Source organism: Myxocyprinus asiaticus, chromosome 17 (assembly GCF_019703515.2).
Source record: "Myxocyprinus asiaticus isolate MX2 ecotype Aquarium Trade chromosome 17, UBuf_Myxa_2, whole genome shotgun sequence".
Classification (NCBI taxonomy): Eukaryota; Metazoa; Chordata; class Actinopteri; order Cypriniformes; family Catostomidae; genus Myxocyprinus; species Myxocyprinus asiaticus.
In genome coordinates this window covers 25081258-25096480 of record NC_059360.1, presented here as the reverse complement: position 1 = coordinate 25096480, position 15223 = coordinate 25081258, and the positions used below count along the sequence as shown (strand labels likewise).

The window sequence follows — 15223 nt, the reverse complement described above, 5'->3', positions numbered from 1 at the left end:
TTAGAATTTTTTATATTTTACTAATTTCAATCATTCCAACTTTTTTTTACATTTATTTTATTACTTTTTATTCTTATTTCATGTTCTTAATTGGTTTTTAAATGTATTTTTATGTATCTTGTATTTTCTTTATCATTTTTATGTAAAGCACTTTGAATTAACATTGTGTATGAAAGGTGCTATATAAATAAACTTGCCTTGCCTTGCCTAAACAGACATACAATGTTCAAAACTACTGTTAACAGTAGAGATGGGTCCAACAACCAACTAGTGAGGTAAACTAGTGAGTTTTATTTTTTCTTCTTCTTTAAAGCTTTATTATTCTTTAGCAGCGGTACATTAAAGGGAATTTATTTAGAGATTCTCAGAAAGGGATTTCTTAAGAATATATAAATGACAAGCTCAGTAATTCAATATCCTTTTATTGCACAAAAATATCATAGACACTTTCTCTGAGAAGTTTGTCTCTAAATGAATTCCCTTGAAAGCATCACGGCTACAGCCATCAAACTTTTGTAACCACTTTTGTAACAAATTCACCACCTTCAACAAAAAATGTGAATATAATTGTAGGTTTTTTTGTGGGGAATATGATAGTTTTGTGCAAAAAAGTTTACACTGTACCTTTACTGTACACTCTACACTTATACTGTATATACTTTACGTATTTGTTGAAAATCAGTCAGTTACACTGACTGTGTAACTGACTGATCAATCATTTTTGGGCATACAGATAAGTGTAAGACATCATTAGAAACTATAAAGGGTCTACTTTTATTTGTGTACACTCACAATAACAACAAAACCTTGTGCTTTTGTAAAATAAAGAAAATAAGTGAAGTGAAACTCCGCGAATACTTATCACACAAACATGAAACATATGTCTAAAGAAAGCTTAAAATGTCTACTTTTAAATAAAACAATTCAAATTTAAAACAAATATTCTCCTGCAATGTAATCTGTATGAAACAAAGCCATGTACAGTTTCTCCTGGCTCAGCTCATTATCATAATGTGATCCCACCCACCAACAGAGTGTGCTACTCATACGGTAATGTGCTGAGGCGATCAATGCAAATGGTGAATGCCCCCAACAGTGCCTTAAAAAACATCAAGTTCATTCACTTTCCTGCACGTTTGGAAGATGGCGCTCTACACAGGTGAGGAAGCTCTACAGATGGTACTGGATAGTGACGAAGAGTTCACATTTTCCTCAGAAGAGCGGGACTCCGACGATGAATGTTTACATTTTGAAGAGCGATTTGATCCAGCCGAGGATACAATTCCGGATGAGAAAGTCATTTAGTTCCCTATCTGTCACTCACTCGATGTTGTGTCGATGTAGTGACACTAGGGGTCACTCTTGGGAGCCCGAGACACCTCTGGTCTTTGATAAAAGGCCAACGAAAATTGGCGAGTGGTATTTGCATACCACTCCCCCGGACATACGGGTATAAAAGGAGCTGGTATGCAACCACTCATTCAGATTTTCTCTTCAGAGCCGAACGGTCGATGTTTACTGAGCTGACTGTTCATTCACCTCTGCTGGATCTGACGGCGCATTACAGCGGCTTCTCCCTCCTCTGCACTGGTGCACTACAGAGAACGCCCCTGGGCGCTTCGGCAGAAAAAAGCAGTATATTATTCTAAAAGAGTATATTTCTCCAAAAGAGCGGCACACACGGAACGTCTTTTTAAAGACGTATCTTTTTAAAGATGCCTTTCCGATTGTGTGTTATTCCTCTCAACTTCTGATGGTCACGATCGCTGTCTCTCGTGTCTGGGCGCAACCCACGCAGAGACAGCGTTCGTGGATGGATCATGTTCTCACTGCGAGAACATGACCATGGCAACATTGCGGTCGCAGCTTGCTTTCGTAAACAAGCCGGCTCCCCGCCTCGGTCCTTCTACCTACGGGTATGAGGCCCCCCACGGACCTCCCATTCCCCAGCATGCTCATCTGCCCCGATCGGGCTTCCGGATGAGTCCGCCAGCTCGTCTCACAGCGAGTTCGACCTCTTGTTCGGAGCCAGAGAAGCTGATGAGCTCTCGAGCGCAGCATCGGAGAGCGGGCTCATCCAGTCGTACGCAGAAGCCTCAGCTGGGCTCCCCCCCTCGGGTGCGGTTGCCCAGTCACAGGCTGATGCAGAAATGACGGACATGCTTTCCCGGGCAGCTGCGAGCGTCAGGCTAGAGTGGAACTCTCCGCTCTCCCCTGAACCCTCGCGGCTCAACGATTGGTTCCTGGGCTCACGGCGCCGCTCAAAGCAGCCACACCCCGCTCCAGTTCCTTTCTTCCCGGAAGTGCATGAGGAGCTGACAAGATCGTGGGAGGCACCTTTTACTGCCCGGTCCAGATCTTTCAGCTCCCTCGCACTCACTACCCTCGATGGCGGGGCGGCCAGGGGATATTCGGCCATTCTCCAGGTGGATAAGGCGCTCACGGTGCACCTATGCCCGCAGAGCGCCGCCACCTGACGCGGATGCCCAAAGCTCCAGTCCAAGGCCTGTAGGCTCATGTCGTCCCTGACGGCCAAAGCCTACAGTGCCGCTGGACAAGCCGCCTCCGCCCTGCACGCCATGGCTCTCCTGCAAGTCCACCAAGCCAAGGCACTGAAAGAACTGCACGAGGGTAGTTCTGCCCCAGATTTGATGCAGAAGCTGCGCTCGGCGATCAACCTTGCTCTCCAGGCAACGAAGGTCACGGCGAGGTCTCTTGGGCAGGCGATGTCCACCTTAGTGGTCCAGGAGCACCACCTTTGGCTCAACCTGGTCGAGATGGGTGAGGCCGACAAGGCACGGTTCCTTGCTGCCCCCATTTCCCAGGTTGGCCTATTCGGCGACACTGTCGAGGACTTTGTCCAGCAGTTCTTGAGGGTGAAGCAGCAGATGGAGGCTATCCGGCACATCCTGCCCGGGCGCGGCTCAAGATCCCGCATCCCGCCTGCTCGTCGCCAAGGGCGTCCCCCTGCGGTGACTGCACCTGCACCGTACTTCCACGTCTCGATTCTACCTCGACACAGACCCTTCCTGCGGTTTGCATTCGAGGGTCAGGCATATCAGTACAAGGTCCTCCCTTTCGGTCTGTCCTTGTCCCTTCACGAAGGTCGCAGAGGCAGCTCTTGCCCCGTTAAGGGAAGTGGGCATTCGCATTCTCAACTATCTCGACGATTGGCTAATCCTAGCCCACTCTCGGGATATGCTGTGTGCACACAGGGACCTGGTGCTCTCGCACCTAAGCCGACTAGGGCTTCGGGTCAACTGGGAAAAGAGCAAGCTCCTCCTGGTTCAGAGCATCTCTTGTCTCGGTTTGGAATTGGACTCAGTCTCATTGACGGCGAGCCTCAAGAACGAGCACGCACGGTCGTTGCTGACCTGTTTGAAGGCGTTCAAACAGAAAACAGCGGTTTCACTGAAACTCTTTCAGAGGCTCCTGGGGAATATGGCATCCTCAGAGGTGGCCACTCCGCTCGGGTTGATGCATATGAGACTTCAGCACTGGCTGCAGACTCGAGTCCCGCGATGGGCATGGCGCCGCGGGACACATCGTGTGGCCATCACGCCGATCTGTCACCGCCTCTTCAGCCCTTGGACCGACCTCACGTTTCTACGGGCAGGCGTTCCCCTAGAGCAGGTCTCCAGGCGCGTCGTGGTTACAACATACGCTTCCAAAACAGGCTGGGGCGCTGTATGCAATGGGCACGCAGCTGCCGGCTTATGGACGGGCCCGAGGCTGCATTGGCACATCAACTGCCTCGAGTTGCTGGCAATTCTGCTTGCCCTGCGGAGGTTCCTGCCGTTGATCTAGGGCAAGCACGTGTTAGTTCGGACAGACGAACTACGTCACATGGCAACGGTAGCATATGTCAACCGTCAAGGTGGTCTGCGCTCCCGTTGCATGTCACAACTTGCCCGCCATCTCCTCCTCTGGAGTCAGCAGCACCTCAAATCGCTGCGAGCCACTCATATCCCGGGTGACCTCAACACTGCAGCAGATGCGCTGTCACGGCAGGTTACCCTCAAGGGAGACTGGAGACTCCACCCTCAGGTGGTCCAGCTGATTTGGAGTCGATTCAGACAGGCACAGGTAGACCTGTTCGCCTCCCAAGAATCCTCCCACTGCCCGCTCTGGTACGCCCTGACCGAGGCACCACTCGGTATAGATGCGCTGACACACAACTGGCCCCCTGTAATTCGCAAATATGCATTTCCCCCAGTGAGCCTACTTGCACAGTCCCTGTGCAAGGTCAGGGAGGACGAGGAGCAGGTCGTCCTGGTAGCACCCTACTGGCCCACCCAGACGTGCTTCTTGGACCTCACGCTCCTCGCAACAGCCCCCCGGCGAATTCCCCTGAGGAAGGACCTTCTTTCTCAGGGACGGGGCACCATCTGGCACCCATAACCAGACCTCTGGAATCTCCATGTCAGGCCCCTGGACAGGACGTGGAAGACCTAAGTGACACGATCACTCAGGCTAGGGCCCCTTCTACGAGGTGCCTGTATGCCTTTAAGTGGTGTCTGTTCGCTAAGTGATGTTTTTCCCGATGTGAAGACCCCCAGAGATGCGCAGTCAGATCGGTAATTTCCCTCCTGCAGGAGAGGTTGGAAGGGCGGCTGTCCCCTTCCACTTACACCACAACACAGTGGACAGTAAGTCCTTAGGGAAGCACGACCTGATCATCAGGTTCCTGAGAGGCGCCAGGAGGTTGAATCCCTTCAGATCACGCCTCGTTCCCTTATGGGACCTCTCTGTAGTTCTTTGAGCCTTTGCAGTCAGCTGAGCTTAAGGCACTCTCCTTGAAGACTGCCCTCCTGACTGCGCTCACTTCCATCAAGAGGGTAGGAGACCTGCAAGCGTTCTCTGTCAGCGAAATGTGCCTGGAGTTCAGTCCGGGCTACTCTCACGTGATCCTGAGACCCCGACCGGGCTATGTGCCCAAGGTTCCCACGACCCCTTTTAGGGACCAGGTGGTGAACCTGCAAGCGCTGCCCCAGGAGGAGGCAGACCCAGCCCTGACGTCGCTGTGTCCGGTGCACGCTTTACACATCTATTTATAGCGCCTTTCACCTCCCCCGAGCTGAAGACGTGCACCGTTAATTCCCAGTAGTGTTCACAAACTGTGTTCCCTGGTTGATTTCCTCCAAGCCCTGTGGCAGACGAGTTTTCGGAGAGACTCGCTGCCGGCCCAGTACACATGCTAACTAAAGCCCTGTATTGGGGTAGGTGCTCCGCATGTGGCGGCTCCCCGTAAGTAACCCCATGCGACGTATATCTTCCGCTAATTCGTTTCCCTGTTGGCAAATGGCGTCTTCCTTGGGCAGAGGCCCCTCTGCCCCAGTCTCCATGCTTGTAGTAACTCCTCCCCCGTAGGGTAGGACCTACCATGGGACTTCTCCACATGGCATACTTCCGACATAGCTCGGCAAAACCATGTGACGTATTTCCACTTAAATACCCCCCCTCTCTCTGGGTGAGGTGTGGTCTCCACGGTGTCCTCCCCTTGGGAGGGACACCCCCCGACTAGACCTGGTTGGCCCAGTCGGAAAATCCTCCTTTTTTTTGGGAAGTGGAAAAAAAAAGGGGATAAGAGGCCATGACTGGGCTAGCCCGTCTCTATCTTTTGGGTAGTCGGCCGTTCAACACTCATAACAGTGTTGGGGGAGGTTACGTGTCGGCCTGGTGCGCTGGCTACAAGGCACACAGTGGTCTGCCCGTCACACACCACCAGTTCACGTAACACAGTTCAGCCAGTTGTGGCGTTTTTTTATGGGGACCCCTAGTGTCACTACATCGACACAACATCGAGTGAGTGACAGATAGGGAACGTCCTGGTTACTTGCATAACCTCCATTTCCTGATGGAAGGAACGAGACGTTGTGTCCCTCCTGCCACAACGCTGAACTACCCGCTGAAATGGCCAGGACCTTGTCTCGGCTCCTCAGCATAAAACCTGAATGAGTGGTTGCATACCAGCTCCTTTTATATCCGTATGTCCAGGGGAGTGGCATGCAAATACCACTCGCCAATTTTCATTGGCCTTTTATCAAAGACCAGAGGTGTCTCGGGCTCCCAAGAGTGACCCCTAGTGTCACTACATCGACACAACATCTCGTTCCCTCCATCAGGGAACGGAGGTTACGCAAGTAACCAGGACATTTTACTTACATTAGTTGACATGCTATTTTATATAAACATGTATATATTTGACTAGATGGACTATTTCCAGACTTGCCAGCCAGTATTCAGAGTATTGACATTTGAAATATGTCCTAATAGGCAAGTTTTAGTTACATTTTAATGTTGTTTCGGCTAAAGCAGGTATTTAAATTGTATGCTGTATGATATAAATATGATATGTAATATGATATAAAAATAATATGAATGTTTAGATTATATTTTAACTAGTGTTTACGCTGCCTCATTATCATCAACGAAGCTTGTGCTTGCAAATACCTGTTTGGGTGTAAATGTGTAAAATGTGCTGTAAATATGCCCATATTAGAAAATCAGCATATTAGAATGATTTCTGAAGGATCATGTGACACTGAAGACTGCAGTAATGATCCTGAAAATTCAGCTTTGATCACAGGAATAAATTGCATTTGAAAATATATTCAAATAGAAAACAGTTATTTTAATTGTAAAAATATTTCACAATATCACTGTTTTTGCTGTATTTTGGATCAAATAAATGCAGCCTTGGTGAGCAGAAGAGACTTCTTTTAAAAACATTTAAAAAATCTTACAGGTCTATAAACTTTTAAACGGTAGTGTAGGTCTAAAGTTTTTAAGTAAAGTCTTTATGTAAAGAAAATGTATAGTCAGATAATACATTCCATCATTAAGTCTCCTCACATTCATTCTCTCTCAGGGGAGGGGTCTTTGTCTCCTCAGGTGTGAATCACATCAATATTCATGATCATCCACGCCTTTTCGCGTATGGCCTTTCTAACACTAAAAGTGTCTTACAAAAGTTAAATGACTATATTGTTTTGTATGAATGAGTGATCAGGATGGTTTCACATCATTTTTGTAGCAAGAAATCTAGGCTTCAAGACCCAGTTCTAAAATGTCTTGTGAACAAATGTTTTGTATGTGGTATATGGCCTTATTTCAGTGACTTACAGTTTTTGTTTTTTCAAAAACCATGCATAAACATTATTTTCTCAAAAATACAAACATGTACATACATGTTGTTCACATATTATTGTAGCCCAGTTTGTGCTGAATAGTGTTATCAGACTTTAGCCATTAATATGTTTTTATGCAACTGAAAAAAGCAAAAATGTCAAGGCATGTCAAAACTTCTCCAGGCCCCAAAACACCCTCAGACCCCGGAGGCTTAAACCATCTTGATCTTGATCTTGATCTAGAACCCTCCACAAGTAGACCACCATGAAGAGTTAAAGGCTGAAAATAGGCTAATTTTGTCCCTACAGTGGCTGCAGTACAGTTTAAAGTCCTAATGGGCACAGAGAATATATCTTATATAGCTCAAGTCGAGGCTGTCACAGGAAGAGAATTTGTGGGAAGGTTCTCATTATCATAATAATGTTTTCTGTCCCAGAAGTCAACCTGCTATTCATAATCTGAACGATTGCAATTTAAAGCCATAATAATCACTACTATTGTAAGGTAATACTCTCCTCCGACAGAGCACTCTGTTTCCTGATGATGGCCAAGTTTATCCTCTGCTCTTTCTCTTTTCATTTCTGACACAAGAGGTACAGCCATTCCCAAAGCTGCACAATGAATAGAGGCAGTACAGATGGGGCTGGCTGGTACTTTGTCTACAAGGGCTCCAAAAGCTGTGAATGAAACATGACCCAGCAATTCCACTTTTTTTATCAAAAGAAACCCAAATCAGGTATCTTAGACTATGATCGGTATTATGACAGATGGAGAAGACAGAGCAAGACTATTTTATAATCCACATTTGGTCGGACCATCAATTAACTTTTAATCAATTTTTCTCAGTTTCACTGTTGCCGTAGTTGCTGCATTTTGTCTTTGTAAGGCATGATCAATTTTTGAAAACAAAGCTTAGGCAAAAACAACCAAATTAGACAGGAATAAAGCAGGACTGTGACTGCGGATCTGGTGTGTGTGTTGATATGTATTCAGAGCAGGATGTGTGTGTGGGCCTGACCCGCTCTCTTTCCCCTGTCTGCCCTCGCAGCTGCAGGAAAGCAGATGTTTACCACTGTAATTAACGCCTTCTATTCATGCATCTTGTCCAAAGTGGAAATGTGTTGTGACATGGGTTCAGCGAGAACCTGCTGCGGGTTCTCCCGACACAATATTAATATCAATATTTTCCAACAGCTAATTATCTCAAATATGAATAGAGGGTGACTTAGTGTTGCATTCTACATGACACCTGACCAAGCTGATTACATTACATGATTTCTTCTACAGTCCGTAAAAAAAACAATTCATTACTGCTGGCACGTCTGCAACATACTGTATACTTTAATATAAAATACATTCAGATAATCTTGGGTTGCATAGCCTATATAGGCCATAGGCCTCTACAGTATATCTCTAAGAAATAAAGCATTGTTTTAAACTAGAGCTGTCAAAATTAACGCATGCGATTAATTTAAAAGTTTAATGCTTTTTTTTTCTTAATCGCGATTAACATATTTACTGTAAATACAGCATAAAGCAGCATAAACACTGGTTGGATGGGCAGAACCTTTGCTTTGTGTCCAACCGGAGTCATTACACTGACACACACACCACAAAAAAAAAAACAGTGGTGATTCAGTGTCAGTGACAAAGTGATGAGGAAAGGAGCTCTTAATGCTATTTGTTGTATAATACAAGTAGTTTTCAGCCCAAGTAAGACACATTTTAATTACCACAGAAGCATGGCAAGTCTTAACTATCATCAAAACGCAGAAAGAGACGTTTTTGTCTGCAAGCACTTTTCATGTGGCGTTTAAAGCAGCGCTTGACACTGGTGCTGATGTCCTGATGTGAATCATGAATGTGGCTTCATGATTGCTGTAACAAAACGGATAGCCACAGTCTGCCGGCTAATTATTCTTGTGGAGGATGACAGTTTAAGGGATTTAAAGCCCATTGCAATAAATGTGCAACCTATGTGAGGACTAGTTTTTTCAATTAGTCAACCTCCCACTTAGACTTTGGGAAATGTTTAATGTGACTTGAAATTGTGCTATTTTAGTGCATTTCTATCTTTATACTGTGGAAGGCTGTTTGGAAAATGTTAATAAAGCATTATATTGTTACCTATTGTTTTGTTTTCTATCCTAAGAAGGAAATAAATGCATTTTGACAGGCATTTAGAGTAAAATTTCAGCACTATCAAATCTGCGATTAATCATGATTAACTATGAAAAATTATGTGATTAAATGCGATAAAAAATTGTAATCGACTGACAGCACTATTTTAAACACATGATGAAATAAAAAATGACCTTATTTACTTATAGTGTACAATTCACTTTTTATCCTAAAAAATTGTTTTAGTTTCTTTAGTGAAAATGTAAAAACTTTTAAATTTCTGCATATGGCCGATTCTTTTATCTAGAGCGACAGTGCATTCAAGCTTCACATTTTATCAATATGTGTGTTGCCTAATGACGCTGGTGTTGCTAGCAATATGCTCTACCAGTTGAGCTACAGGGACACTTTCTCTGCCTTGGAAAATTTTTATTTTTTTGTAAACATAACCAAGGCCACATAAGATGGGGAAAATAATGTTAACGAATAATATTATAGCTTTCTAATATTGAGCAAATCAAATCCTGATAAAATAAACTCCCACCCTATTTCCTGCTGAATATTCGGTTTCATTCACATTACAGGAACGTGTTGCGAATGCCATTTTTATGTTACCCAAATTACCACAAAAAGCACAACAATAGAAGCATGCTGCCTACCTGAAGAGCCAAATGTGTCCACTCGCCTATGCTAATGTGACCTGCAGTCTTCATGCTTATGGACTTATTATGTCTGCTCTGAATGCCGTAGTGGAGCTTAACGTCTTCCCATGAGACTGTCACCAGCAGCACCAGACTTCCCACAGTGCTCTTTTCAAGTAAAGTCCTGTAAAGAAAGAAAATATACATTACTTATTGGAGAGCAACTCAGATGCAATTAATGCCTAACACTGAGATTGTGTCCACACTAAACTGACACACTTAAAAGGGTAAGCAAAACAGGCTCAAATTTACATATCAACACTTTGTGTTGCATTATAAATCCTCCATATGAAACTCCTCATATTATTTCATATATGATGGACATTAGAAAACAATCAATACACCTTTAAAAGATCAGCTATGAAAATCCAACAACCTTCTTTTACTGGGAAATTTCTTGCCATCTAAAATGAGCATCACTCTGACATTTATGCATGCTGTATCAATATTTTCCATTTGCCATTTCTTGTTACTCGAAAACACCTTCATACACTGTCATATGAAACACCATTACAGACGTTTTACGGGAAATGGTAGCATTTACGAACACAGGCCACCACATCCAATAAATCATAAAGCATTTGTACTCAGGTTGCAGCTGGCCCCGGAGTCAGAAACATCTCACCTACAGCCAAGCTCTGCTGCCTGCTCCACTTACAATTAGGGCAGGCTTCTCCTGGGAAAGCATCGTTTTAGTATTCAATATGTCTACTAAGGTGAGTGTTCCAGAAAACTAACTCTGAGTGGTGTATATTTTTATGTCATATTACCAAGGGGCTCTTTTTATACAGGTATTAAACACAGGCCAATTAATTCACTAAGAACAGAATAAACATGCATGCCTGTTGACTCTGCCTCTCAACATTTTAAGGAGAGAACACAAGCTCTCACACTGGATGAGCCGCCTTGACATCACCGACTCACTTATTTATTTTTCAACACTACGCGCTAGTGGCTTTGTCTCTCTTTTCATCCTCTGCACTTAATATAAAATGCTGAAACAGTTGTTCTTCTGCTAGAGCCTCTCTGACTCCATCCTTTCATCCCATCACCCACTTTCAACTATATCATTTTCTGTGCGGTGGAAAAACAAAGTGGCCTTTGAGTTGATGCTTTTTGCCAGAGCTCAGGAAACACTGTGGCAATTTCATTTCATTGATCTAAAACTGGCCACAGCTGGTCTTGTCGAAAAAGAGCAAACAGGGCTCATAGTTTTTTCAACTTGGCAGGACTCCTCACGGAATTTGTTCCATGTACCAGCATGGTTTCAAAGTGGAGATACAACACAGAAAATATCTGAAAATTATGTGAGAACAACCAACAACTGGGTGGGGGGTTGATCAACTAGAGGGGGGGGGGTTCTAAGTAAGGTAATATTTTACCTCACAATACTGTATCAATATTCTACAACCAAGATTTAATATTTTTTAGACAACTTTTTACACATATAATAATATTTTGAGGAACAAAAGGCTGACCACCACTCAAGTGTGTGAGGAGAAATATTCTGAAAAAAAAAAAAAAAAACATACAATGCAAGTGAATGTTGATCAGCATTTTAAAGCTCCAAAAAGCACAAACAGTCGTAGTAAAAGTAATCCATACGACTCCAGTGGTTAAATTAATGTCTTCTAAAGCAATACGATCGCTTTGGATGATAATTAAAACTGAGTAGGAGTGTAACAGTTTATCGTGGGACAATACATCGCTGTTCAAAAATGTGATGATGCGCATCGTGGAGATGGGTCGTTTTTTTTATATTATTATTATTATTATTTTAGCGTCTGTTCAGAGACACTGTGTTAAGCAGCATATGAATCTAACATAATTCTGTATTTCCAGTAATCATAATTATTAGCCGATATTTCCATTTGGTGTCACCATTGCCCTGTTCTGGGCTGATTTTGAGCCCCAGTACATCTCTTATGGACCATTTAGCACTTTTAAGAACAGAACTTTTATCTACATTTTAAAGGAAAGGAACTGGTTTGCATATGTAATTAAAGTAATAATAATAAAAATAAAAAAACATTCAGTCTTAACTTTTCTTGATATATGCTAAGTTTAAAGAACAGTGAAGCGAACCGAACAGTCAGTTCAGTATCATGAACCAAACTGAATCATGAGATGAGTAAACCGTTACACTCCTTTTAGGGTTGCAGCGGTATACCGGTTTCAAGGTATACCGCAGTATGAACATTTATGGTTTTCACACCATGTACATTTGCTTATCTACGGTATTGAGAGAAAAAAATGCAACCGGATGGAGAATCTCACCTGCGCGTGTGCATCTCCTTTCCTCCTCAACTGCCTGTCAGACTCGTCAACTTACGCCACACACACACATGCAGTGGACAAAATGTCAGAGAGAAGCGAGGCGAGGTGGTCTGACATAAGTGAGTGTGTGTGTGAGCTAAAGCAGTGTTTCTCAACTGGTGGGTCACGACCCAAAAGTGGGTCGCAGGTCTATTCGGACAGCAGGGAAAGAACAATGCCATGGTTCTCCCATTGAAGATATTTCGGCGGCTGCCCAAGTGATAGCCTATTTAGTACGAGTCAGATTTAATGATAATCTCACAAACAGCTAAAGGCTTCTCACCTGCACTTTCGCACGAGTGTAACGAAACCAGCTCATGATCATGATCTGCTCTTCTCTCTGGCATGCATGTGCAACAACCGGGCTTCCCTCGATATTGAGTGCAGACCTCAAAACTGATGTGACCAATTTTAATTCTAGTGAGACTTTTCTAGTTTAAAGCATTATGGAGAAAGTCAAGTCGAACTTCTCAAACAGCAGGTAGCCCTGACATGCCAAGCAGCACTGAGGAGGAAAAGAGCAATATTTTTTAATATACATCATCACCTTTACAAATTTGTTTCACGATTTTACATGAGTAAAAGTAACTGTTATATTTTGACAAAATGTTATAGTTTCATATGAAATAATCTAAAGGTAGAATCTATTGGACCTCACTTTATATCAACAGTGGCAGTTGTAGTTAAAGTTTCAAAATGTGTTTCAGCTAGTATTTATTTTTTCATAAATACTATAATTTGTTATTATTACTATTATTTAAGACTAGCTACACTGACCTAACCATGGTAATGAGGAGCCTTTCCTCCTGTGTAATATGTATGTTCTGTTTGAATTATGTTTGAAATTAGGAAACAAACGGGATAATAATGGGCTCATATAAGTAAATATGCTCTTCAGTTTTTAAATTTAACATGCTATGCTAACATGTAAACTAACATGCTTTAGTTATATAACATGTTATAGTTATATGCTATTTTTTTATCATGTTTATAATTTGGTTTATTATTATAATTCTGTTAGCTTTCTTATTTATTCTATTTATTTTATTTATTTTCAAATGGGAGACTTTTTTTACACATACTTCCATTAAAAAAAAAATGGTTTCAAGTTTCTATTATAATAAAGCATTTGTTCAACCCCCCCCCCAAAAAAAACTTCTGTTTTCACTCCTTTAAGGGTCATTGTAACTGATAATAGTAATTGTGTAATACCGTACACAGTGATACCATGAAACCATGATATTTTCTGAGACGGTTATCGTACCATGAAAATCTCATACCGTTGCAACCCTAACTCCTATAATTGAAAACAATAATTGCTTACTTCTGGTCGCTCTCCAATGCATGTTCATGAGAAGACCGAGTTCGCGTAGCCTCTCGTAAGCACGTTGGCATGTTCAAATTAAAGCAAAACCAATGAAGCTTGTGAACAGCATTATCTTGTAAATAAACCAAACTGCACTTCTGGTTGTATCACGTCACTTCTCGTGTGAACATGCTGCCAATGCATAAGTCACGCGAGAACTCAGTCCTTTCATGAAAAAGCATTGGAGAGCAACCAGAGGTAAACAATTATAGTGAAAAGTACTTAAATATTGATCTGTTTCTCACCCAAATCGACCATATTGCTTTAGAAGACATTAATTCAACCACTGGAGTCATATGGAATACTTTTACTATGACTGTCTGTGCTTTTTGAGCTTTAAAGTGCTGATCACCATTCACTTGTATTGTGTGGACCTACAGAGCTGAGATATTCTTCTAAAAATCTTTGTTTGTGCTCTGCAGAATAAAGAAAGTCATACACATCTAGGATGGCATGAGGGTGAGTAAATGATGAGAGAATGTTCATTTTTGGGTGAACTATCCCTTTAAGATCAATGAGAAACAAGTGAGTAAACGATCACAATATATAACAGTTTTGCCAAAATACTGTATTTCCAGGTCCTTGATTATTCCCACCCCCCAGATCAACCGCAGAGGAAAAGCTATTCAGAATGAAACTAGTCCTGGCAATGCAAGTTGTCAAGCTAATCCATATCTGGTTTAGATCATACAACTGTGGTCTAACAAGTAATTCTTTTCTGTGAAGAGAGCAGGTATTGAACCTGATCTGGTTAATTAAGTAAGATATTCACTCTCTAAGTGACAGAAACACTTGCACTGCCTCTCTGATCTTCGTCAAGGAAAGTTCTGGACATGTGTCTACTTACATTACAGTGTCTTGTTCAAGTTTCAGCCACACTGTTAGAGTAAACGAGCTTTCTGGACCCAGTTTTAGAGTTGAGGAGGAAATAAAACAATCTCTTGGGTTAGGAAAGATGAAGCTGGTGGAACTGGCCTCTGCACCTGGGCGGTGGTCCTGTGCATCGCCCTTCCAGCATGTGCCCAGGTGGGTGGCGAGGAGGTTGGTGTAATCTGGTATAAAGGAGCGATATGGACACTCTTGAATGCAGAACTTCTGTGTACAAGTGAGAAGATCCTCCCGTTGCTGGCCGGCTTGGCAGAAAGCACTTCTATCAGGGATGCCACACGTGGCCCTTGTCGGTGTGGTGCTGACAGATTTATATGCCCCTATGTTCTCGAGCCTGGGGAAGTTGCCCTGAGGGGCAACCAGGCTGAGGGAGGCATAAAAGCCTAGGGTGTACAGTAATAACATAGCACCTTTGTGTCCAAGGAGCCAATACGTCGTCAGTGGTGAGGGTGCCTCCCGATGTGGTGATCTTAAATAAGTAATGATGGTCATGCCGGCGGTGACATTTTTACAGTCCAGTGCCTTGGGTAAGGCAGCGAATCTTAATGGCACAATGTCAAAGAGGAGGCCAAAGCCTTCACATGATAGCTAGGATTTGGGCCCTCCACAAACCTGAAGAAAGCCAAAGGGAAAAGGGAGAACAAAATCATATGTGAAAACATATTTATGAAAAATATTATACCTTGACACCCTCCCTGAG

At 43.2% G+C, this 15223-nt stretch overlaps 1 protein-coding gene across 1 annotated transcript in view; it reads right to left on the bottom strand.

Annotated features, from left to right (window-relative positions):
• Positions 1–15015, bottom strand: part of ush2a (Usher syndrome 2A (autosomal recessive, mild)) — a 344744-nt gene extending 329729 nt beyond the window's left edge. Inside the window, exons 1-2 of the mRNA XM_051723371.1 lie at positions 14483–15015; positions 9912–10077 (exon numbers count right to left, since the gene is read on the bottom strand). Of these exons, the coding sequence (XP_051579331.1) occupies positions 9912–10077; positions 14483–15015 (699 nt within the window). The remainder of the gene's footprint in view (positions 1–9911; positions 10078–14482) is intronic.
• Between the last annotated feature and the right edge of the window lie 208 nt (positions 15016–15223).